The sequence below is a fragment of the Chiloscyllium punctatum genome, chromosome 17 (genome assembly GCF_047496795.1).
Source record: "Chiloscyllium punctatum isolate Juve2018m chromosome 17, sChiPun1.3, whole genome shotgun sequence".
Taxonomy (NCBI): Eukaryota; Metazoa; Chordata; class Chondrichthyes; order Orectolobiformes; family Hemiscylliidae; genus Chiloscyllium; species Chiloscyllium punctatum.
The window spans coordinates 47,816,500-47,840,715 of NC_092755.1; the positions used below are offsets into that span (position 1 = coordinate 47,816,500).

Consider the following 24,216-nt stretch of genomic DNA (forward strand, 5'->3'; position numbering starts at 1 on the left):
AGCAGAGTGGATAAAGGGGAACCAGTAGATACAATGTATTTGGTTTTCCAAAGACTTTTGATAAGATTCTTGATAAAAGGTTCTTGTCCAAGCACTCATTGCATTGAAGGGTATACATTAGTATGGACAGTGACTTAACTAATTCAAAGGAAACTTGCTAATTTTTACAGATGCACTACTGAAAGCATCCTATCTGGATGCACCACAATGTGTCATCAATATGATGGTAGGAGTCAAAGAACTCCTTCACCAATTACTGTTCACTGATCTTCTGTTTGCATCTGCCAGAATCAACTGGCTTGACTCGTCTGAACAGCCTTGATCTGCACAAGAACTGCTCTTCACAAGTCAGCAAGAAATTACAGAAAATTGTGAAGATGGCTGAAGGAAAACCAGCTTTCCATCCATACTTCCTCCTGCCTCAGGAAAGAAATTGATATCAAAGACCCTTCCCACCCCGGTTATACTGTCTTCCACAAATACCTGTGGGCAGAAGACATACAAACAGATTCAAGGACAGCTTCTTCCCTGCTGTTATCTGACTTTAGATCTACTTTCGCAAACGTTAATTCTGATCGCTCTCTCGGCACCTCCTTTGCGGCTGTAACACTATATTCTGCACTCTGCTCTGTCACCCTGTATTGGTATCATACTCTGTATGGTATGATGTGCCTGTATAGCACACAAAACAATGTTTTTCACTGTATCTCGGTACATGTGACAACAATAAATCAATCAAACAAAATTATGCAAACAGATCTTTCAGGTTAGCAAACATTTAACTAGTATAGTGCCACAAGGATCAATGTTAGGGCTTCAACTATTAACAATCTAAAAATATGACCTGGATGAAGGGATCAACTGCATCACACATAAATTTGCAGACATACAAACAGAGAATGAAAACAAGGTGGGGATACAAAGAATCTACCAACAGAAATAAATTAAAGTCAGTGTGAAATAATTTGGCTGGAAAATATTTAGAAAAATGTAAGGTGGTCCCTTTGTAAGGAAAAATGGAAAGCATTATTTGAATAGACAGAATACAAAATGCTGTTGTACAGAGGATCTGGCTGCCCTGGTAAATGAACCACAAAGTGCTAGTGGTGTGAATTCCCCTCCAACAGGTATTTTACCTGATGCTGCAATTCCCATGTCATCTCCTGCAGCATAAGATATGTGGCATGGATACAGTGGTATTAAATAATCCAACAGACATTTCTTACAACTAACAATACAGATACGTTACATTCCTAAAATCATCAGCCTGAACTAATATTAAGCTGTTAAAAACTTTAATTGAAGAAGTTACATGAAGTATGATGTTTTTTAATGCCTTCAGGTCACATATTATGGTGTAGTGACAATATCTGGAGCATGCCTCAAAAGTATTCTGACGTATTGACCATGGGACATAATACAACAGACCCTTCTTTTCTAAGATAAAGGCTTATCCCACACAGATAAACATGGTTGTACATACAATTATTATACAAACAGGTAAAACAGTTACAAACTAACATTTTAAACTTCAATGTAATGCTTTGGAGATTTGACAACTCATCCCATTCTGGTGATCACATACCCACCATGAGAGGTCCATGCTGTTCTCTGTTGCATATGACTGGTGTCTCTCAACACCACAGTAGAGTGTTGTTCCACATAATCATAAATGATTGACGTGCTATGCAGTGTCTGGGCTGGTTTTTGTTCCTTCATAATGTAGCACCATATAATGTCTTTGTCTGATCTGGGTGGTTGCATATTTTACAAACATTTCCTGGTCTCCAAATTTGCATTTGCATTTCTAACTCTCACACTGTGCCAGTAGAGAGAGTGTTGGCGGTTTGTATACACATGCACGTCATTTATCATTCATTCTTCTTACCGTGGAAGGAGATTCACGGGAGTCTTCCAAGGAATGTTGTGATGGGAGTGGCAATTTTTTCTCAATTGGTGTTGCACAAAAATGCAGCATTGCAAGACAAGAAAATTTACTTTGTTGCTCAACCCTTATTTGATTTGATTTATTTACAGTCACATGTATCTTGTTACAAAATACAGTGAAAAGTGTTGTGCCATGTCACCACTCTCTGGTGCCATCTTAAAACAAAGAAAAATAAACCAAAACAAAAGAATATAAAGGCAGAAAAAAAGAACTAAAGAAACTGCCCAACTCTGCAGTCCTTCTTGTTAAGTGCTATGTCATGGACCATGGGTCTGGTGACCAGGTACAAGTCCTCTTCACAACACTGTTGCTGGAATGCAAGTCGCCATTCTTCAGCGTCATCTCGCCTTCACCGACATCACTATGATTTCTCGCTGATGGCACCAAGCCGCCAGGTACTAAACTAGCCCAAACACCACTGCCATGAGTCTGCAGCTTGGTCGCGTACTGGGCCCAAAATCACCTCTGACGCTGCCGCCACACGTCTGCACTGCTGGTCGACTCATCATTGCCACTACTGAGCTCTTCACCAAGAGGTAAGTAAAACAAAACAGAAGAGAAAACAAAACAAAACTAAAAAAACAGACACAGGGGACAGGCTGCAGGCTCAGAAGTCCTGTCCCACTGCCATCTTACTGGAATCATTGATTTGGTAATGCTGATCCTTTGAGCTTTGATAGTCAAGTGACAATGTGATATTGATCATCTCTGCTGAGTTTGCCAGTGAGCTGTGGCAAGTTGTCAGATACACTTTGTGCAACATCAAAAACTAAAAACAGCTTGCATCAGCAATGGTCACACTCATGTTACTAAGTAATTAAACGTTGGGAAACTTAGAGAAACAATGTGAGTGTAACCTTCCCCATGTATTGTGAATTAATCTGTTGTTACTGTCATCCAATGAATGGATGGAACATGACTTGAGTGCAGAGGTTGATATATTTAGCATGCCTTTCCTGCACTCAGCCCAGACCAGAACACAGGTTCACATGCTAGACCATCTTGTGTTTTCAATACCCATGTGTGCCTAGTGGACATTATAGCCCAGCATAACACTCCTGGTATTAGAACCCGATTGTCCTTGAAAAGAGACTTGCTGTGACGTAACCTTCAAATTTGTCGCTGTATGACCAAAATGAATGAATCTTTGTATTTAATACTGCCAGGTCATCCTGGATAATGATCTTTTGTAATTCTTTTAGTTACCAACTGTAACAGTCCACACTGGTTTGGGCCAAAAGGTTACAAATCAACCTTCAGAACATTTTCAACTTTGCGATTGAGGGGATCAATGGTGATTCAGAAAGTAAAATGAAGCACGAACCTTTACTCCCTCAGGTCACATGTTACAATGTATTGATATACATGTGGCGCAATAATATCATGAGCATATCTACTAAAGACGTACTAGGGTAGGACTTATATAATGAATGGTACGGCCTTGGATAGTGTTGTAGAACAGAGGAACCTAAGGGTGCAGTACATAATTCTTTGAAGTTTGCATCACACATAGACAGGGTGGTTGAAAAGATGTTTGGCAAGCTTGCTTTCATTGCTCAGTCCTCCGAGTATGTTAGGTGTGCAGTTGTGGCAAGATTTCCCTACTTTTATATTCTATTTCCCTTGAATAAAGGCCAGCATTGCCTTCCTAATTACTCACTATATCTGTATGTTAACTATAGTCTCATCAAGTCATACAGCATGGAAACAGACCTTTCAGTCCAGTCAGGTGAAAGTGAGGACATTGGTGAGGCATCTTCTATTCACTCAGTCATAGGAAGGATATTACTAAGCTGGAGAGGGTTCAGAACAGATTTACCAGGATGATGCTGTATATGGAAAATTTGAGTTATAAAGAGAGGCTGGATAGACTGGAACTTTTTTCACTGGTGCATTGGAGGTTGAGAAGCAACCTGATGGAAATTTATAAAATAATGAGAGGTATAGATGGAGTTAATAGTAGTTGTCTTTTCCCTCGGATTGGGGATTTCAAGAATAGGGGGCACATTTTTAAGATTTGAAGAGAGAGATTTTAAAAAGATATGAGGCAACTTTTTTTTTTAAACATACTTGGTGGTTTGCATGTGGAATGACCTTCCTAAGAAAGTGCTGGATGCAGGTACAATTATAACATTTAAAAGATGTTTGGACAGATACATGAATCAAAGGTTTGGAGGGATATATTCCAGAAGCAGGCAGGTGGGACTTGTTTGGTATGGACTGAAGGGTTGAAGAGTGTGGTGCTGGAATTCCTGAAGAAGAGCTTATGCTCGAAACATCAACTCTCCTGCTCCTCGGATGCTACCTGACTGGCTGTGATTTTCCAGCACCACGCTTGTCAAATCTGACCTCCGGCATCTGCAGTCCTCACTTTCACCTGACTGGACTGAAAGGTCTGTTTCCATGCTGTATGACTTGATGAGACTATAGTTAACATACAGATATAGTGAGTAATTAGGAAGGCAATGCTGGCCTTTATTCAAGGGAAATAGAATATAAAAGTAGGGAAATCTTGCCACAACTGCACACCTAACATACAGTGTACAGTTTGGATTTCCTTAAGGAGGGATACACTTGCATTAGAAGTAGTTCAGAGAAAAATCGCTAGGTTGATTCCTAGGATGAGGGGATTGTCTTATGAGGAAAGATTAAGCCAGTCAAGTTTACACTCATTGGGATGAAGTGATCTTATTGAAACAAGATTCTGGTGTGGCTTGACAGGTTAGAAGCTGAGAGGATATTTCCTTCTGTGGGGAATGGTTAAGCTACCTTGTGGCCATCCAACTTCAGCAGAAATGCAACTTGACAGTTCTGATGAAAGATCACCAATCTGAAAGAAAAACGCTTCTCTTTCTGAGCTGATGCTGCCTGGCCTGCTGAGTAATTCTGGGATTTGATGCTTTATCCCATAAATAAAGCTGTTTGCTGCACTGGAATAGTTGTATCTTTCATAGAATCCCTACAGTGTGGTAACAGGCCATTTGGCCCAATAAGTCTACAACCACCTTCCAAAGAGAATCCCTCGGACCCAGCCCCCTTTCCCTGTAATCCTCCATTTCCCATGCACTTATCCTTATACCTTACAGATGCCCAGTTGAATAGGGCTGACCATGATTATGCAATTCTCATCCAGCTACTGAAATTCCTTCAGTGAGGTTTTGTATTCACTATGACGCAAAATCTGGGCCTGTCTTTCTAGTTTCCTGGACTAAATGAATTCAAATGACTGGAAGTGACTACACACAGAGGTCCAGAGTGTATTATTTTGATCTTGTACGCATGTTGGGAACAACACTGGCTCTGGCTTCAACTCGAGGTATTTTCCTAATCAATCTGTTCAGGGATGCCAGTACACAGCTCAGAGTAGATGGGACTTCAACTGGGCCTTCTGGTTCAAAGGTAGAGACACTACCACTGCACCAGACGGGCCCTTGGCCTGAACTCATTCTTTATGGGGATCAGATGAGTCAATTTATCAAAGAGGAAAATATGACACAGCCTGCCAATTGCAGAGAGGCTTAGGCTACTGACAGCAGTAGAGGGTAAAGTTCATACAAGCTCCAGTTGTATGGATTGGTGCAGTTAATGTTGTGGTTCTGTTCGCCGAGCAGGGAATTTGTGTTGCAGACGTTTCATCCCCTGTCTAGGTGACATCCTCAGTGCTTCGGTGATGTTTCCTCCGACATTTATAGTGATTTGTACCTGCTGCTTCCGGTTGTCAGTTCCAGCTGTTCGCTGCAGTGGCCAGTATATTGGATCCAGGTCGATGTGCTTATTGATTGAATCTGTGGATGAGTGCCATGCCTCTAGGAATTCCCTGGCTGTTCTTTGTTTGGCTTGCCCCATAATAGTAGTATTGCCCCAGTCGAACTCATGTTGCTTGTCATCTGCGTGTGTGGCTGCTAAGGATAGCTGGTCGTGTCGTTTCATGCCTAGTTGGTGTTCATGGATGCGGATCGTTAACTGTCTTCCTGTTGTCCTATGTAGTGTTTTGTGCAGTCCTTGCATGGGATTTTGTACATTACGTTGGTTTTGCTCATGCTGGGTATCGGGTCCTTTGTCCTGGTGAGTTGTTGTCTGAGAGTGGCTGTTGGTTTGTGTGCTGTTAGGAGTCCTAGTGGTCGCAGTAGTCTGGCTGTCAGTTCAGAAATATTTTTGATGTATGGTAACATGGCTAGTCCTTTGGGTTGTGGCATGTCCTCGTTCCGTTGTCTTTCCCTTAGGCATCTGTTGATGAAATTGCGGGGGTATCCGTTTTTGGCGAATACATTGTATAGGTGTTCTTCTTCCTCTTTTTGCAGTTCTGGTGCACTGCAGTGTGTTGTGGCCCTTTTGAACAGGGTCTTGATGCAATTTCTTTTGTGTGTGTTGGGGTGGTTGCTTTTGTAGTTCAGGACTTGGTCTGTGTGTGTGGCTTTCCTGTATACCTTTGTGGTGAATTCTCCGTTCAGTGTTCTCTGTACCATCACGTCTAGGAATGGGAGTTGGTTGTCCTTTTCTTCCTCTCAAGTGAATCGGATTCCTGTGAGTGTGGCGTTGATGATCCTGTGTGTGTTCTCTATTTCTGTGTTTTTAATTATTACAAAGGTATCATCTACATATCTGACCCAGAGTTTGGGTTGAATTTGCTGTAAGACTGTTTGTTCTAACACACTGTTTGTTCTAACAACGAGCACCTGAGCTACAAATCTTCGCACAAACTTTGATGCAGTTAATATCAGGACTGAACCAAAAGGTCAAGAATGGTGTCTTAGCTCCTTCAACTTGTCCGCCAAGATCCAAAACTGTGCAGCATGCTAACAGCAAGCTTCAGATCAGCCATTTATAAACCTCATTGCACCAAATGGTTCTCTTCCCCCCCCCCACCCATGGCAGATTTAATAATTTTTCTAAGTTGAATGTACTAACCCGGACCTGGAGCACTACTGGCTTATAGTGTCCCATGTGGAGTCTAGTCTAACATAGTTGAACCGATATTGAATTAGATTTAGTGTCTGCCGTGGTTCAGTGTGTCGATCACCTTGCTTTTGAGTCACTGAGTGTTGGGTTCAACACCCTTTCCACAGAATGGAACACATCATTTCACCCGTCAGTGGTGCTACCTTTCAAGTGAGTGTTTAAAATTCAAAATCCTGACTGCTCTCCCATATGAACTTGAAAGATCCAAAGACACTTTTTCAAAAAGGAGGAAGGGGGTTCCACCCATGAGATCTTTGATGCCCTGATTAACACTTACACAGTTAAAAGCCAGCTGATCAATTTTTATCATTGCATCTATGAAGTCTCAGTGTGCCAACTAGCTGCTTGAGTTCATTTCAGAAGCCCATCATCCACATTCCCTGGGTCAGTATACATTTCCATCGAGTCAAACTACCATTGATCTCCAGTACTGGTCAGCAACATGACTGAGGTCCTGAAAAACGCGATTCGGAGTTAACATAATGTAATCCGGAAAATTGCATACTCACAATTGGAAAAGTTCCGAATGCACGGCCTGGAACAGCCTGCAGTCAGCGAGGGTTGGTGTACAGACCACAGCATACTGGAAATCAGAAAAGAAAGACAGCACTATCAAAATACAGTACAAACAATGACTCATCTAAAAACTGGAGAAAATGGGAAATTGTGCTGCCAAGGAATTGGGCAGTACGGTGGCTCAGTGGTTAGCACTGCTGCCTCACAGGGCCAGGAACTCAGGTTCGATTCCACCCTCAGGTGACTGTGTGGAGTCTGCACATCTCCCAGTGTTTGCATGGGTTTCCTCCGGGTGCTCCAGTTTCCTCCCACAGTTGTTCAAAGATGTGCAGGCGGATTAGCCATGGGAAATTAAGGGTTACAGGAATAGGGTAGGGCTGTGGGCCTGGGTGTGATATCCTTTGGAGGGCGAGTGTGGACTTGATGAGCTGAATGGCCTTCTTCCACACTGAAGGGATTCTATAAAAGCCATTCTGGAAGGCCTAACTGACAGCTGCACTTCTGCTCCAATCTCAGAGAGCCCAGGCATAAGTGAACATTTTATTACCAAGGCAAAGCCTCCTCTTTGTGTGATTCTTCCAAGGTGAAAGCTTCCTTTGCTGAGGGGATCTGTTGTAATGCCTTCACAGGAACAGTCAAAAACAAAGCAAATACATTCTGCCTACTTTATTTAATCCTTGCCCAATGTTAAACCTTAATTAGCTCAGGAGTGTTTTAAAACCAAAGGGAGTCCAAGCAAAGTTCATTCAACCTGACTTTATGGTCTGTCAGAATGAGCCACAGGCCTAAATTGTCAATTTCAGGCACTCTGCCTGTATTCCTGATGAAGGACTTTTTGCACGAAACGGCGATTTTACTGCTCCTCAGATGCTGCCTGAACTGCTGTGCTTCTCCAGCACCACTAATCCAGAATTCCAGTTCAAATCCAAGACAGCTAATGTGCATCGAACTGGGGCCAGGGAGAGAGATCATGGGTATCGGTGCTTCTCCGGTTTCCAAAACCCTATTTGACCCTCAACTCTCCCAGAATTCTTCCCTTCAGTCAGGAATGTTTTTACTGCCCCTTGCTGAAAAGTTCTAGCAAAATGATAATGCCTACCATTCCTAGTACCAGTTTGCAAACATTCAAGCAGTCAACCAGTACCTAATCAATCCTGACTCCTCATGATATGGAGCACCTCTACTAAATCTTCCTCTCAACAGTCTTCTCCAAAGAGAATGCTCCCAGCTTCTCCAACATAAAACGTAGGAGTGGAAGCAAGGCCATTCAAGCCATTGAATCCACCGAGTCATCATGGCTGATGGGTGCTTCAGTTCCACTTACCTGTACTCTCATAAGTAAGTTCCTCATTCCTGAAACCATTCTTGTAAATTTTCTGCATTTTCTCTTTCTAATGCCTTCGTATCTCGCCTAAAGTGGACTTCGAGTGGTCATGATCCCTCACTCTCAGAGGGGGCTAGGGGATGTCATTTAAGTTGGGCCATTTGTCATTACCAGGAGTGACCGACTTTAACTCTCCTGTCAGAGATAACCCAGGTGAGGTAAGAGATCCGGGGGGGTGTGAGGGAAGAGATCTCGGGCGGGGGCGAGGGTGAGGAAAGAGATCTCAGGGGAGGGGGTGAGAGGGAAGAGATCTCGGGGTGGGGGGGTGAGGGTAAGAGATCTCGGGGGGGGTGAGGGTGAGGTAAGAGATCTCAGGGGAGGGGGTGAGAGGGAAGAGATCTCGGGGTGGGGGGGTGAGGGTAAGAGATCTCGGGGGGGGTGAGGGTGAGGGAAGAGATCTCAGGGGGGGTGAGGGTGAGGGTGAGGTAAGAGATCTCGGGGGGGGTGAGGGTGAGGGAAGAGATCTCGGGGGGGGTGAGGGTGAGGGAAGAGATCTCGGGGGGGGTGAGGGTGAGGGAAGAGATCTCGGGGGGGGTGAGGGTGAGGGAAGAGATCTCGGGGGGGGTGAGGGTGAGGGAAGAGATCTCGGGGGGGGTGAGGGTGAGGGAAGAGATCTCGGGGGGGGTGAGGGTGAGGGAAGAGATCTCGGGGGGGGTGAGGGTGAGGGAAGAGATCTCGGGGGGGGTGAGGGTGAGGGAAGAGATCTCGGGGGGGGTGAGGGTGAGGGAAGAGATCTCGGGGGGGGGTGAGGGTGAGGGAAGAGATCTCGGGGAGGGGGTGAGGGTGAGGGAAGAGATCTCGGGGGGGGTGAGGGTGAGGGAAGAGATCTCGGGGGAGGGGGTGAGGGTGAGGGAAGTGATCTCGGGGGAGGGGGTGAGGGTGAGGGAAGAGATCTCAGGGTGGGGTGAGGGTGAGGGAAGAGATCTCGGGGGGGGTGAGGGTGAGGGAAGAGGCTGTTCCTGAACTCTCAGTACAGCGTGAGCGCCGACCCCCATCACTCTCTCCCACATGGAACACACCCAGTGCCCGCCTGACAACCCTAACGAGGCACCTCTGCGGGGCTGGGGCCTTGCCCGATTCCGGCTGAGATTCTCATCGGTGCCCAGTCCGGCCGCGAACACAGGCCTTACCCGGGCCCGCGGTACCCTACACCCGGCACTGCCCTCACCCGGGCCCGCGGTACCCTACACCCGGCACTGCCCTCACCCGCGGTACCCTACACCCGGCACTGTCCTCACCCGGGCCCGCGGTACCCTACACCCGGCACTGCCCTCACCCGGGCCCGCGGTACCCTACACCCGGCACTGTCCTCACCCGGGCCCGCGGTACCCTACACCCGGCACTGCCCTCACCCGGGCCCGCGGTACCCTACACCCGGCACTGTCCTCACCCGGGCCCGCGGTACCCACCCCCCGGCACTGTCCTTACCCGGGTCCGGCGGCCCGGAGCCGCGCTGACAACAAGCCCACTCTAGAGGCCGCCATGGCCGAAGCCCCGCCCCCATAAGCAATCGGCCAATCAGGCCCCGCGCCCTGATCACCTCCCAGGATGCCCCGGGTCTGGCAGGTTGTTGCCATGGCGACGGCAGAGCAGGTTTCCCCAGCCTCAGGGAGCAGCAGGAGGAGGAGGAGGGGGGGTGTGAGTGAGTGAGTCACCCTGGGAGAGAGCTGAGCCATCCCAGGCCATGGTGAGGACAATCTGACACAACTCAACCTCTGCCAATCTGGGCTGACCCCTGAAGGGAGTACTCCATCACATCTGATGTCTGGGATCAAACAGCCACCCACTCACATCCCATCCACCAGCCTCCCTCCATGGTGGCAGACACAGCAAGGCAGACTTCCCAAAGCACTGACCAAAATCTGGTTCAACCAATCAACTGTGGATCTGTTGGCAGCACAAGGTTCTGGCTTCAAGTTCCACTCCAGGGTCAGGATCAGAAAATTCAAAGCTGACATTTGCTATCTTTCAGATGAACCGTTATACTGACTGCTTCGGTGCATGCGGAACAGAAGGTTTACAAAATCCATATCATCAAAAGTAAATCATCTGGGTGTTACAGCATTGTTGGTTGTACACATATTTGTTGCACTTTTGATTAAGTACAGCACTGTAAAGTATTTTGTGAAGTATTTTGAGACAGTCAGTGTTTAGAATCATAAAATCATATCATGCAGAAAAAGGCCCTTCAGCTTGTTGAGTCAGTAATATCAAAAATATACCACTACCTACACTCGTCCAACTTTCCCACACTAGACCTTGAATGTTATGACACTTAAATGGTTGTGAAAAGCACCATATGAATGCAATTCTTTCTTTTACAGCTTAATAAATTATCTCACTGCTAACTGTTCAGGCCTGACTACCATGCAATGTGTCCCTATGTTTCAACAGCAACTGTATTTCAAAAGTGAATACTGTAAAGTACTTTCAGACATCCTGAGGTCATGAAAGGTGCTATATAAATGCAAGGGATCTTCATTCTATTGGGTATCCCAGCTTCAGTGAAATGTTTGAGCCATTTCCAAGCCTATTGCCAGGAAAATTATTTTCTGATTTCCCAATCTTCCCTCATTTACATTTGCTCTACTGCCTTTTTGAGACACCAGGCTCAAGGTTACACCAAAGTAAGCCCTTCCGTGTTGTACCATTCTATAATGCATCTCCATTCTCTTTTTATTATGCTTTGTAACTGGGAAATAGACATAACCCAGGCACAAAGCAGAGGAAAATCAGATAGTTTAAGGAATAACTGCTGAACGTGGAAAGCAAATTGTATAGTCAGAGCAGAGGTCACAGGTTGTGGGTGTGTTATTCATTTATATGCAAACAAGAGAGAAAGGCACATATGCACTCATGCATTTTCTCTCATGGATCACTGAAGTCAGGGCTCAGCTGGCCACGCTATGATAGCATAACTATTTATATTGCATCTCTCAAAAATATCCCACAACATTTCACATGCAATTAACTGAAAACAATGAGACCTGTTTTGCACAGTAAAATTCCACAAAATGTGATTGTAGAAATGGTGAGTTAATCACTTCTTGGGGAAGCTGATTTAGGGAAGAATGCTGGCCAAAGCACAAGGAGGGCTCCCTGATCTCTTGTTTTTAATGGCCACAGGATCTACAGAACTGGCACACATAATCTGTGGCTTAACTGGGTTGAAATAGTCCATGCCTAAATGCAATAAGTCCTAAACAACAGTCCTTATCTAGGCTGAGAAATAGCAAGTAGCATTGTACCACACAATTGCCGGGCAATGAAGATCTCCAACCTGACAAAATCCAACCATCGTCCCTTGACATTCAATGATATTAGGTAAAAACAATGACTACAGATGCTGAAAACCAAATCGTGGATTAGTGGTGCTGGAAGAGCACAGCAGTTCAGGCAGCGTCCAACGAGCAGTGAAATCAACGTTTCGGGCAAAAGCCCTTCATCAGGAATGATGAAGGGCTTTTGCCCGAAACGTTGATTTCGCTGCTCGTTGGATGCTGCCTGAACTGCTGTGCTCTTCCAGCACCACTAATCCACTATTTGGTTTACAGCATCTGCAGTCATTGTTTTTACCTTGTTGATTTTAACCCTACTGTGAATCCTCTTGCAAGGATGCCTTCCTTGAAGAAGTTTTCCTCCTCTCTCTACAAGAATCTCAGGGAGTCCCTCTCCCACTGCAACTCCCAGGTCATTTCCTCTGCTCTGAAGCTCTTCAACCATGTTGTGAAACAAACTCGGTACCACAGCCACATTTGCTTCCTCAGTGCATGCCCTTTTATTCCTGATGAAGGGCTTTTGCCCGAAACGTTGGTTTCGCTGCTCGTTGGATGCTGCCTGAACTGCTGTGCTCTTCCAGCACCACTAATCCACTATTCAATGATATTATCATTGCTGAATTCCCTGCTATCAACCTGCTGAAGTTACAGTTGACCAGAACATGATTTGGACTATCTTTGTAAACACAAGAACAGTTCAGAGACTAGTAATTATGCAACAAGTAAATTGCTTGACTTCCCAAAGCCTGTCATTGTCTGCAAGGCACAAGTCAGGAGTGTGATAGGATACTGCTCAATTCCAACAATACTCAGGACACTATCCAGGACCAAGCTTTCCACTTGATTGGCACCACATTCACAAACATTCACCACCGTTACTCAGTAGCAGCAGTGTGTACCAGCTACAAGATGCACTGCAGATAAGGCATCTTTGATAACATCTTCTAAAACTATGACTACTACCAAAGGCCAAGGGTAACAGGTGCATTGTAACACCACCATCTACAAGCTGCTCAACATCCTGACGTGGAAGTATATCAGCATTCTTTCACTATTAACTCCTTCCCTAACGGCACAGTGGATGTACTACCAAATGGACTGGAGTTTTTTAAGAAAGCCATTACCACCATCTTCTCAAGGGCAACAAAAGATGAACATTGCAACAGCCACATCCCATGAATGAACAAAAAGAAATCAACAATTCTACAATGCCAAGGACACCTTGGCAAGGACTTGGAAATAGGCTAATCAAATTAAGAGTCAAGGTGTTTTCAAAGATATTGGAATCAGCGAGTTTGGGATCAAAGGACAGGAAATGACATCACTACAGGAAATGACGTTACTGACCCAAGGATACCTAAACATATAAATAGAAAGCGGGTCACTAACACCAGTGCTTTACTGGAGGCTCACTGATGATGAAATACCTGAAAAATGATCCTTCCAGCTTAGTTAGCAAACTTGCATCCAGATATTTGAATCCTTCAACCAGTAAGGGGCAATTAGAAAAAAAATTGGGTGAGTTTGTGAATATTTCTGGAAATGTTGAACCAATACTGTGTAAAAAGCTATACATTTTACTTTTAGGGGAGCAAGGACTGGGTGAAGAATCCCATGCGTTTCAGAGAATTATTTGTTGTTGCATGAGGGCAGAGATGGCTTTGGGGAGAATTGGGAAAAGGTTTAAAGAGAAAATTTTAGTTTGGTAACAAAGTTAGAAATAGTTAAATGAAAAACATAAAGGCCTAACAAATGAAAAAGAATGCTGCTTTTTATAGTGTCAAAAGCATACACAAAACATTTTGTTCTGTGTGGATAGATTACTAATTATTTTTCTAGCCATGAACATGTGATAATATTCATAGAAAAGTGCCATTCATTCCCTGTGTTTGTACATTCTTGTCACACAGTCTAAATTCTTCATTCTCTCTTCTGTTTGTGTAACTGCAAGGCTCTCCCATCTGTCACATTACAGCCTCTGTGCGTGTTTCTCCATCACTCTCTCTGCATTCTTATCTCTGTTCTTTGTATTGCTGCATGCCTCTGACTCAACTCTCCGGTTGACTATTTGACTCTCCCTCCCTCTCTACATCTTTCACTCACAGAATCATAGTATTGTTTCAAAGCAATGTCGCAACTTAACAAGGAAGTGTGCATTGATAGTTGTGCCCGTCTGTTTCACAAGCCATCCCTAACTTTATTACATCTTAATTAGACCACCAAGATGACCAGTTTGCATGATGCACTGCTGTTCAGGACAAAAGTAGTTCACTCCAGGTTTCATCATTAACAGGAAAATAACTTTATTTAATGTATCAAACAATTTTAACAAATAATAGAGAAAAGAAAGGACTCCTAATCTACTTCAATACAACTTAAACTATACTCCTTTTAAAATCCCAAATGCACACATACTCATTCACAATTCAGACAGAGAAAAGACAAATTCTTTAATGCATATTATATATGAAGATAAAACTTGAGATATGGAACAGAGGTGCTGTCAAATAGAGAGCCCTAGGGGGTTCATAGAAAGTTGCATCACAGGTAGACAGAGTGGTAAAGAAAGCATTTGGAACTTTTATTGCTCAGACCAGTGAGTTTAGGAGTTGGGATGTCATACCGTGTTTGTACAGGATGTTGATGAGGCCATTTTTGGAGTTCTTGTGTAGTCCTGGTCGTCCTGCTTTAGGGAAGAATATTATTAAATTGGAGAAGGATGCAGAAAAGCTTTTCAAGGATAAGGTAAATAGCAATGGTCTTTTCCCTAGAGTGGGGGAATTCAAAACTAGAGGGATAGTTTTAAGCTGAGCGAAGAATGATTTAAAAGGGAACCTGAGGTACAACTTTTTCACACAGAGATTGATTTATATGTGGAATGAATTGCCAGAGGAAGTGGTAGATGCAGGTACCGTTACAACATTTATACAGACATAGAGTCATACAGCATGGAAACAAACCCTTCGGTCCAACTTGTCCACACTGATCAGTCATCCAAATCTGACTTGTCCCATTTGCCAGCATTTCACCCATATACCTCTAAATCCTTCCTATTCATATACCCATCCAGATTAACTGTGAATCAATGAAGGGGAGCAGGTACTCAGAGTTTTTAAATACCTTTTGAAGGTACTATAGTTTTAAAGACTGTGTCTTTTTAAATCTGTTGTTCTGATTCTGGGGATTAACGCTCCTGGCACAGACCTGCTGTAACTGGTGCTTGAGTGAGTGCTGGCTGTGATGACGGGAAAGTGGAAGAAATAACAGATGTCAGGAGAAAAGTAGAGTCAGTCTGGTTTGGATATTAGTTGAGAAAAAAAATTGAAGACTGGGATCTCCAAACAAGTTGTGACAGTCAGCAGAGTCATCAGGATCTGAATATCATTTGCATTTAACTGTGTAAGGAAAATGATTTGTCTGTTCTGTCAGTGGGGAAATATTTATGATATGTTTGTAACTCAAAAAACAGCAAGAAAATCAAATGTGTGGTGAGATCACCCCTGGGGTATGTGCTCAGTTGTGGGCCATGTTGCTGAGGAAGGAGATATTGGCCTGAGAGGGGCACAGATTTATCCAAATTATACTTTGTCTCTTTAAAAGAACTGTATTATTTAGTTCCAATCACCCACTTTATGCTTTTAATGTATCAGCTCCTTATTCTCAAATACCTACAAACTTACCTTAAAAATTCCATGTGGACTTGAGTTCCAGTCCCTTTTCAGAACAGACAAAGGAAGCACATGGTGAGGTCAGTGCAGGGAGAGAGGGAGAGAGGCAGCAGTGAACCTGCACAGTTACTGCCTTTGGTGTTTGACTTTATGTATTGCTGGACACTGGAGTGAGTCTGGGAAAATTAACAAGCGGTAAAATTCACAACTGATCTTGGGGGAACTGTTTGGGTGAAGTTCACAGCACAGAAGCAGATAAGTGTATTGTTTTTAAGTGGGGCCTACAGAAAGTCTGCAGTAGTGAGTAGAGTGGGTTCTTTCTTGAGTATTTTTTTGAGATATGTCACTGGATTATTCTTAAAATAGAAGCCATAACTATTACTTTAACCTGGGGCAGTGTTTTGTAGAGGAATAAGATGGTGTTATTTTCTGGGTCTGTAGACTGTGAAGGAGTAAAAAATAGCTGTTAGTAGAGTTATATGTGCTTCTTGTCAGATGTGGGAGTTTAAAAGAGAGTTTGAGGGTTACTGTGGATTATATCTGTAATAAATGCTGTTGGTTGAGAATCTTATCAGATCGAATGGATCAGTTGGAGAAACAGTAAGAGGCAATGAGGAATTTGCAACAGCAACAGTATATGATGGATGGCAGTTATAGGAAGGGGGGGGGGAAGTCTCAGATACAGTCATATAGATGGGTTAACTCCAGGAAAGATAAGAGAGGTAGGCAGCTAGTGCAGGAGTTTTCTGTGGCTATCCCCATTTCAAACAGGTATGCTGTTTTGGAAAATGTAGCGGGTGATGGATTCTCAGGGGAACGTAGCACAAACAGTCATGTTTCTGGTTTTCAGACTGGCTCTAGTGCAACAAGAGGTACATTGAGTTCCAACAGATCAATTGTATTAGGGGACTCTCTAGTCCGAAGTACAGACAGACGTTTCTGTGGCCAGCAACGAAAAAGCAGAATGGTGTGTTGTTTCCCTGGTGCCAGGATCAAGGATGTCTCAGAGGGTGCAGCATGACGGGGGAGAGGGGCCAGCAAGAGGTCATTGTCCACATTGGAACCAACAACACAGGAAGCGAAACGGTTGAAATTCTGAAGGGAGATTAGAGAGAGTTAGGCAGGAATTTAAAAAGGGGGTCCTTGAGAGTAGTAATATCTGGATTACTCCCAGTGCTACGAGCTAGTGAGGGCAGGAATAGGAGGATAAAGCAGATGAATGGCATGGCCGAGGAGCTGGTGTATGGGAGAAGGAGTCACATTTTTGAATCATTGAAATCTCTTTTGGGGTAGAAGTGACCTGTACAAGAAGAACAGAATGCACCTAAATTGGAAGGGGACTAACATACTGGCAGGGAGATTTGCTCGGGAGGATTTAAACTAGTAAGTGGGGGGGGGAATGGGGGGAGGTGGGACCCAGGGAGATAGTGAGGAAAGAGATCAATCTGAGACTGGTACAGTTGAGAACAGAAGTGAGTCAAACAGTCAGGGCAGGCAGGAACAAGGTAGAACTAATAAATTAAACTGCATTTATTTTGATGCAGGGGGCCTAACAGGGAAGGCAGATGAACTCAGGGCATGGTTAGGAACATGGGACTGGGATATCATAGCAGTTACAGAAACATGGCTCAGGGATGGGCAGGACTGGCAGCTTAATGTTCCAGGATACAAATGCTACAGGTAGAATAGAAAGGGAGACAAGAGAGGAGGGGGAGAGTGGCATTTTTGATAAGGGATAGCATTACAGCTGTGCTGAGAGAGGCTATTCCCGGAAATACATCCAGGGAAGTTATTTGGGTGGAACTGAAAAATAAGAAAGGGATGATTACCTTGTTGGGATTGTATTATAGAATCTCTAATAGAGGGAAATTGAGAAACAAACTTGTATGGAGATCTCTTCTATCTGTAAGAATAATAGGTTGTTATGGTAGAGGATTTTAACTTCCTGAACATAGACTGGGACTTCCATTGTGTTAAGGGTTTAGATGGAGAGGAATTTGTGAAGTGTGTACAAGACAATTTTCTGATTCAGTATGTGGATGTACCTACTAGAGAAGGTGAAAAACTTGACCTACTCTTGGGAAATAAGGCAGGGCAGGTGACTGAGGTGTTAGTGGGGGAAGCACTTTGGGGCCAGCGACCATAATTCTATTAGATTTAAAATAGTGATGGAAAAGGATAGACCAGATCTAAAGGTTGAAGTTCTAAGTTGGATTAGATTACTTACAGTCTGGAAACAGGCCCTTCAGCCCAACAAGTCCACACTGACCCTCCAAAGAGCAACCCACCCAGACCCCTACACCTAACACTACAGGCAATTTAGCATGGCCAATTCACCTAACATGCACATTTTTGGACTGTGGGAGGAAACCGGAGCACCTGGAAGAAACCTACACAGACACTGGCAGAATGTGCAAACTCCACACAGACAGTTGCCTGAGGTGGGAATTGAACCCGGGTCTGTGAGGCAGCAGCGCTAACCACTGAGCCGCCATGTCACCCACTAAAGAGAGAAAGGCCAATTTTGATGGTATTAGGCAAGAAGTTTCAAAAGCTGATTGGGGGCAGATGTTCCCAGGTAAAGGGACGGCTGGAAAATGGGAAGCCTTCAGAAATGAGATAACGAGAGTCCAGAGAAAGTATATTCCTGTTAGGGTGAAAGGGAAGGCTGGTAGTTATAGGGAATGCTGGATGACTAAAGAAATTGAGGGTTTGGTTAAGAAAAAGAAGGAAGCATATGTAAGGTAAGACAGGATAGATCGAGTGAATCCTTAGAGTATAAAAGCAGTAGGAGTATACTTAAGAAGGAAATCAGGAGGGCAAAAAGGGGACATGAGATAGCTTTGGCAAATAGAGTTAAGGAGAATACAAAGGATTTTTACAATTAAGGACAAAAGGGTAACTAGGGAGAGAATAGGGCCCCTCAAAGATCAGCAAGGCGGCCTTTGTGTGGAGCCGCAGAAAATGGGGAAGATACTAAATGACTATTTTACATTGGTATTTACTGTGGAAAAGGATATGGAAGATATAAAAAGTAGCGAAATAGATGGTGACACCTCGCAGAGGGTGGTGGAGTGTTGTTTTTCAGACTGGAGGCCTGTGACCAGTGGAGTGCCACAAGGATCGGTGCTGGGTCCACTCGTTTTTGTCATTTACAAAAACGATTTGGATGCGAGCATAAAAGGTAAGGTTAGTAAGTTTGCAGATGACACCAAAATTGGAGGCGTAGTGGACAGCGAAGAGGGTTACCTCAGATTACAATGGGATCGTGATCAGATGGGCCAATGGGCTGAGAAGTGGCAGATGGAGTTTAATTCAGATAAATGCGAGGTGCTGCATTTTGGGAAAGAAAATCTTAGCAGGACTTATACACTTAATGGTAAGGTCCTAGAGAGTGTTACTGAGCAAAGAGACCTTGGAGTGCAGATTCATAGCTCCTTGAAAGTGGAGTCGCAGGTAGATAGGATAGTGAAGAAGGCATTTGGTATGCTTTCTTTTATTGGTCAAAGTATTGAGTACAGGAGTTGGGAGGTCATGTTGCGGCTGTACAGGACATTGGTTAGGCCACTATTGGAATATTGTGTGCAATTCTGGTCTCCTTCCTCTCTGAAAGATGTTGTGAAGCTTGAAAGGGTTCAGAAAAGATTTATAAGGATGTTGCCAGGGTTGGAGGATTTGCGCTATAGAGAGAAGCTGTACGGGCTGTGGCTTTTTTCCCTGGAGTGTCTGAGGCTGAGGGGTGACCTTATAGAGGTTTACAAAATTATGAGGGGCATGGATAGGATAAATAGACAAAGTCTTTTCCCTGGGGTCGGGGAGTCCAGAACTAGAGGGCATAGGTTTAGGGTGAGAGGGGAAAGATATAAAAGAGACCTAAGGGGCAACTTTTTTCACACAGAGGGTGGTATGTGTATGGAATGAGCTGCCAGAGGAAGTTAAATTACTTTTTTTTTGGAGAATTAGTTTACTTACAGTGTGGAAACAGGCCCTTCGGCTCAACAAGTCCACACCGACCCGCCGAAGTGCAACCCACCCAGACCCATTCCCCTACATTTAACCCTTCACCTAACACTACGGGCAAGTCACTTAACCTGCACATTTTAGGACTGTGGGAGGAAACTGGAGCACCCGGAGGAAACCCACGCAGACACGGGGAGAATATGCAAACTCCACACAGACAGTTGCCTGAGGAGGGAATTGAACCCGGGTCTATGCCACTGTGAGGCAGCAGTGCTAACCACCATGCTACCATGCTCCACCCCCCCCCTGGTGGAGTGGTGGAGGCTGGTACAACTGCAACATTTAAAAGGTATTTGGATGGGTGCCTGAATAGGAAGGGTTTGGAGGGATATGGGCCAGGTGCTGGGAGGTGGGACTAGATTGGGTTGGGATATCTGATCGGCATGGACGGGTTGGACCGAAGGTTTTGTTTCCATGCTGTACATCTCTATGACTCTATGACTGAAAATGGGAGGAGGAACACTATAAAAAAACCAAAGATTATGGATAAGTTTGTTGCACTTTTCAAAAGGAAGTTACTTAACTCTCATTGTAAGTACTGTTTACATTGTTCAGGCAATAGGTGAAGGGTGAAGAGAGATTCCCCTGGCAACAAGAAGCTGTTTGGTCTATGGAGTGCTAACCAGTTGCTGCTGACAAAGACATTCTGCCAGCCACAACTATGTCATGAGGTCCCAATTAGCTGAACAGCCTGTGGGTGTGGATCTTTGGTCAGAAGCCATTGGACCTTCGGAATGAAGGAGCTTTCTTTAAAAAGGCAGTGAAGAAAAACACCTCAAGCCTGAAGAAAGCCACTTTATTTCCCCATCAGTTGCTGTAAGCAATACATCCAAACTAGTCACCCTATGTCTCATGTAAGCAAATGAAAGTTCCTAGAGAAGGAAGATTGAGAAGCAATAAGTTCTGACAAGCCAAATGGATCTCAGTGAATCATGTGGACAGGTGTCATTGAACTAATTTCCCAGTCTTTCCATCCACCCATAAAACCGAGTCTTTTGTGTCTGTCTGCATGCATAGGGGATTTTATAGATGGGGTTTATGTTGATGGTTCATCATTGTTTATCAGTGGCTAGAATCTATTTATTTGTCATAAATGTTAATTCTTGTTAAGTAAATAATCCTGATCTGTGTATTCTGTCAACCTGGCTCTAAGAAACAGATAAATTGGGGAATTTGTGTATAAACATTAAATTTTTAAACTTTGTGATCTACCTGAGTATGGTGTAATTGAATTCCTAGCACAATACTCTGAGGGACAACATAAGGGATACTTTTCTCACAGTCAAAGCTATCTATACATTCAAATTTTAGTGCTAAAATAACAAAGAAAGTTCGCCAACACATTTTTCTATATTTTATAAGATCGTATGACTAAAAGCTATAGGAGCAGAATTAAGGCCATTTGGCCATTGAGTCTGCTCAGCCATTCGATCATGGCTGATATGTTTCTCAACCCCATTCTCCTGCCATCTCCCCGTCACCCTTGTTTCCCTTACTAATCAAGAACCTTGGTCTTAAATACACTCAATGATTTGGCTTCCAAAGCTCTGTGGCAATGGGTTCCAAAGATGGACCATCTCTGGCTGAGAAAATGCCTCCTGATCTCAGGTCTAAAAGGTCATCCCTTCACTCTGAGGATGCTTCTTTTGACCCTAGTCTCTTCTATTCATGAAAACATTTTTTCCATGTTCACTCCATGCAGAAAAGAGTGGGGAAGTGGTAGCAAGGTATTGGGTGATAGGGATGGGTGTTGGGAAGAATGGAGTGAAGTTGCCAGCTGGTGGGGATGGGTGTTGGGAAGAGTGAAGGGAAAGTGGTGGGGATGGGTGTTGGGAAGCTGGTGGAAAGGGTGGGGTGGTGGGAAGGTGCGGGGTGGTGGGGATGGGTGGTGGAAAGGATGAGGAGGAGGGTGGCGGGGATGGGGTGGTGCGAAGAGGAGGAAAAGGGTGGCGGGGATGGGTGGCGCGGAAAGGAGGAGGGGGTGGGCAGTGGGGATGGGGTGGCGCGGAAAGGCGGAGGGGGAGAGTGGCGGGGATTGGGTGGCGCGGAAAGGAGGAGGCGGGTGGCGGTTGGGGGGGTCGGGTGGCGTGGAGATGGGTGGCAGATGAGGGGGGGTTGGGTGGCGTGGAGATGGGTGGCATGAAAATGGGTCGGGTAGCGTGGGACGGGTGGTGTGCAAACGGGGGCAGGTGGTGGGGACAGGGTGGGGGCGGGTGGCGTGGAAACGGGTGATGTGGAAAAAGGGGCTTGGAAAGGGGGGGTAGGAATGGGTGGGGTGCGGGTGCTGGGCAGGGGAGGTGAGCTGAGGAAGGTGCTGGGCAGGGAAGGGAGAGAGTGGGGTGAAAATGCGGGGAATGGGTGTTGACAGGGGGCGCAGGTGCTGGGCAGGAGTGGTACTGGGTGCTGGGGGGAGTCATATGTGAAACGTGCCCAAGGTGCTTCGCATGAGGGAAAACTGATATCATCATTGATTAGATTATGACAAATGAAAAGACTAAGAACATGTTTTGAAAAGGTTGAAGTTTTGGATGGGTATTCCTGTGGTTAGGACTCTGGTTGAATGCCAGAATTACATGCATCAGTGTTTTTCAGAGGCAAGTCAGGAGGATGTAGCAGAATGTTGAAAATGTAGACTCAATGGGCCAAATGGACTGTTTCCACAGTGGAGGAATTCTATAATTCTATTAATGGGGATTGCAAATAAAACCGAGCAATTCAATGCTCAGCACTGAAATCAGACAAAATTCTTACGCAGAATATTGCCTTTCCTTTAACACTTGCCTTGTGTGTTTCAAGTTTTTATAGAGTTTGTTTGGAAGATTGTTGACTGAACAATGTGACAACATAGTGAGGGGGATTGTATTCATGACTTTTGTACATTGTTAGAGTCTGTATCTTGAGCAGTCACAAAACAGTTGTGTTATTAATGCTCACACAATACCAGGTTATATGTGTGTGCACATAAGAGAGAGATTGTATATGCGAGAGGGTCTGCATGGGTGTGTGAGTGTGTGAGAGAGTATATTGTGCAGTGGGGTCACCTGTATTGTGACATGAACTCAAGGTCCTGGTCCCTCAACAATTTTCTGCTACTTCTTCCAAAAACACTCTATCGCGCGCATACACACTCACACGCACACACTCACACGCACACAGACTCTGCTGCTCCTACTCCATGTGTGTAAGCTTGGTTAAGTGTGTGTGTGTGTGTGTGTGAGCGCAATGGGGATGTGTCTGTGTGAGGGTGTGGGTGTGAGTGTGGGGGGTGTATGTGTGTGCATATGAGAGAGCATCTGCATGGGTGGGCAAGGACTGGTTAGGTATAGTCAACGTGGCTTCAGGGTGGGGAATTGTGTCTCACTAACTTGATTGAGTTTTTTGAAGAAATAACAGAGGATTGAAGCCAGAGTGGTAGACACGATCTATATGGACTTCAGAGGACATTGGTGAAAGGTGAGAGGGGAAAGATTTAAAAGGGATCTAAGGGGCCACCTTTTCATGCACAAGGTGGTGCCTGTATGGAATGAGCTGCCAGTGGAAGTGGTAGAACCTAGTACAATTACAGCATTTAAAAGGCATCTGGATGGGAAGGGCTTAGAGGGATATGGACCAAATACTGACAAATGGAACTTGATTAATTGAGGTTATCTGCTCGGCATAGACGAGTTGAACCGAAAGGTCTGTTTTCGTGCTGTATATTTCTGTGTCTCGATGACCTCTCGGTATTCTGTAAATTTCAGTCAGACCCCTCCTCTGCCTGCCATGCTTTAGCTCTATCAAAGGTGCTCCAAAAAATCTTGTAGATATTCCACAAATTCCTTGGAATCTGCTGCCAACCTGATCTTCCCAGTCCACCTGCATATTGAAGTCCCCCATGATTATTGTAATAGTGCCATTTTTAGACGTTTTTTCTACCTCCTGAATTATTTTCATCCTGACAACTGCTCGCAGCTCTATACACACTCCCATAGCAGTCTTTTTTGCTTTGTAGTTCCCCACACAGATTTTACCCTTTCCAACTCTGTCACCTCTTGCTATCGATTTTAATTTCATTTCTTACGAACAAGCAACACTCCCCTCTGTCCATCTGCCTGTCCTTGTAATAGGACATGTACCCTTAGCTATTTAGTCCCCTGTCGAAAAGTGTGGCACTGGAAAAGCACAACAGGTCAGGCAGCATCCCAAGTTGACGTTTTGAGCATAAGCCCTTCCTGATGAAATGTTGATTCTCCTGCTCCTCGGATGCTGCCTGACCTGCTTGGCTTTTCCAGAGCCACACTTTTCGACCCTGATCTCCAGCGTCTGCAGAACTCACTTTCTCCTATTAGGTGCCCAGCCTGATCCCCTTGCAGCCACGTCTCTGCACCACAATATCATACCTCTCAATATCAATCTGTGTTTCAAGCTCATTTACCTTGTTTCGGATATTGTGTGCAGTTAAGT

At 44.6% G+C, this 24,216-nt stretch overlaps 1 protein-coding gene across 3 annotated transcripts in view; it reads right to left on the reverse strand.

The window, feature by feature from the left end:
- The window catches only part of pisd (phosphatidylserine decarboxylase), a 101,627-nt gene extending 91,316 nt beyond the window's left edge, over positions 1-10,311 (reverse strand). For 2 of the 3 annotated variants that reach the window (XM_072587081.1, XM_072587079.1), the window contains exons 1-2: positions 10,236-10,311; positions 7,417-7,490 (exon numbers count right to left, since the gene is read on the reverse strand). In XM_072587081.1, the coding sequence (XP_072443182.1) occupies positions 7,417-7,490; positions 10,236-10,291 (130 nt within the window). In that variant the 5' untranslated portion in view covers positions 10,292-10,311. Of the gene's footprint in view, positions 1-7,416; positions 7,491-8,747; positions 8,767-10,235 lie in introns of those variants that run through there. The other variant, XM_072587082.1, reaches the window with a different exon arrangement.
- Positions 10,312-24,216: the final 13,905 nt, after the last annotated feature.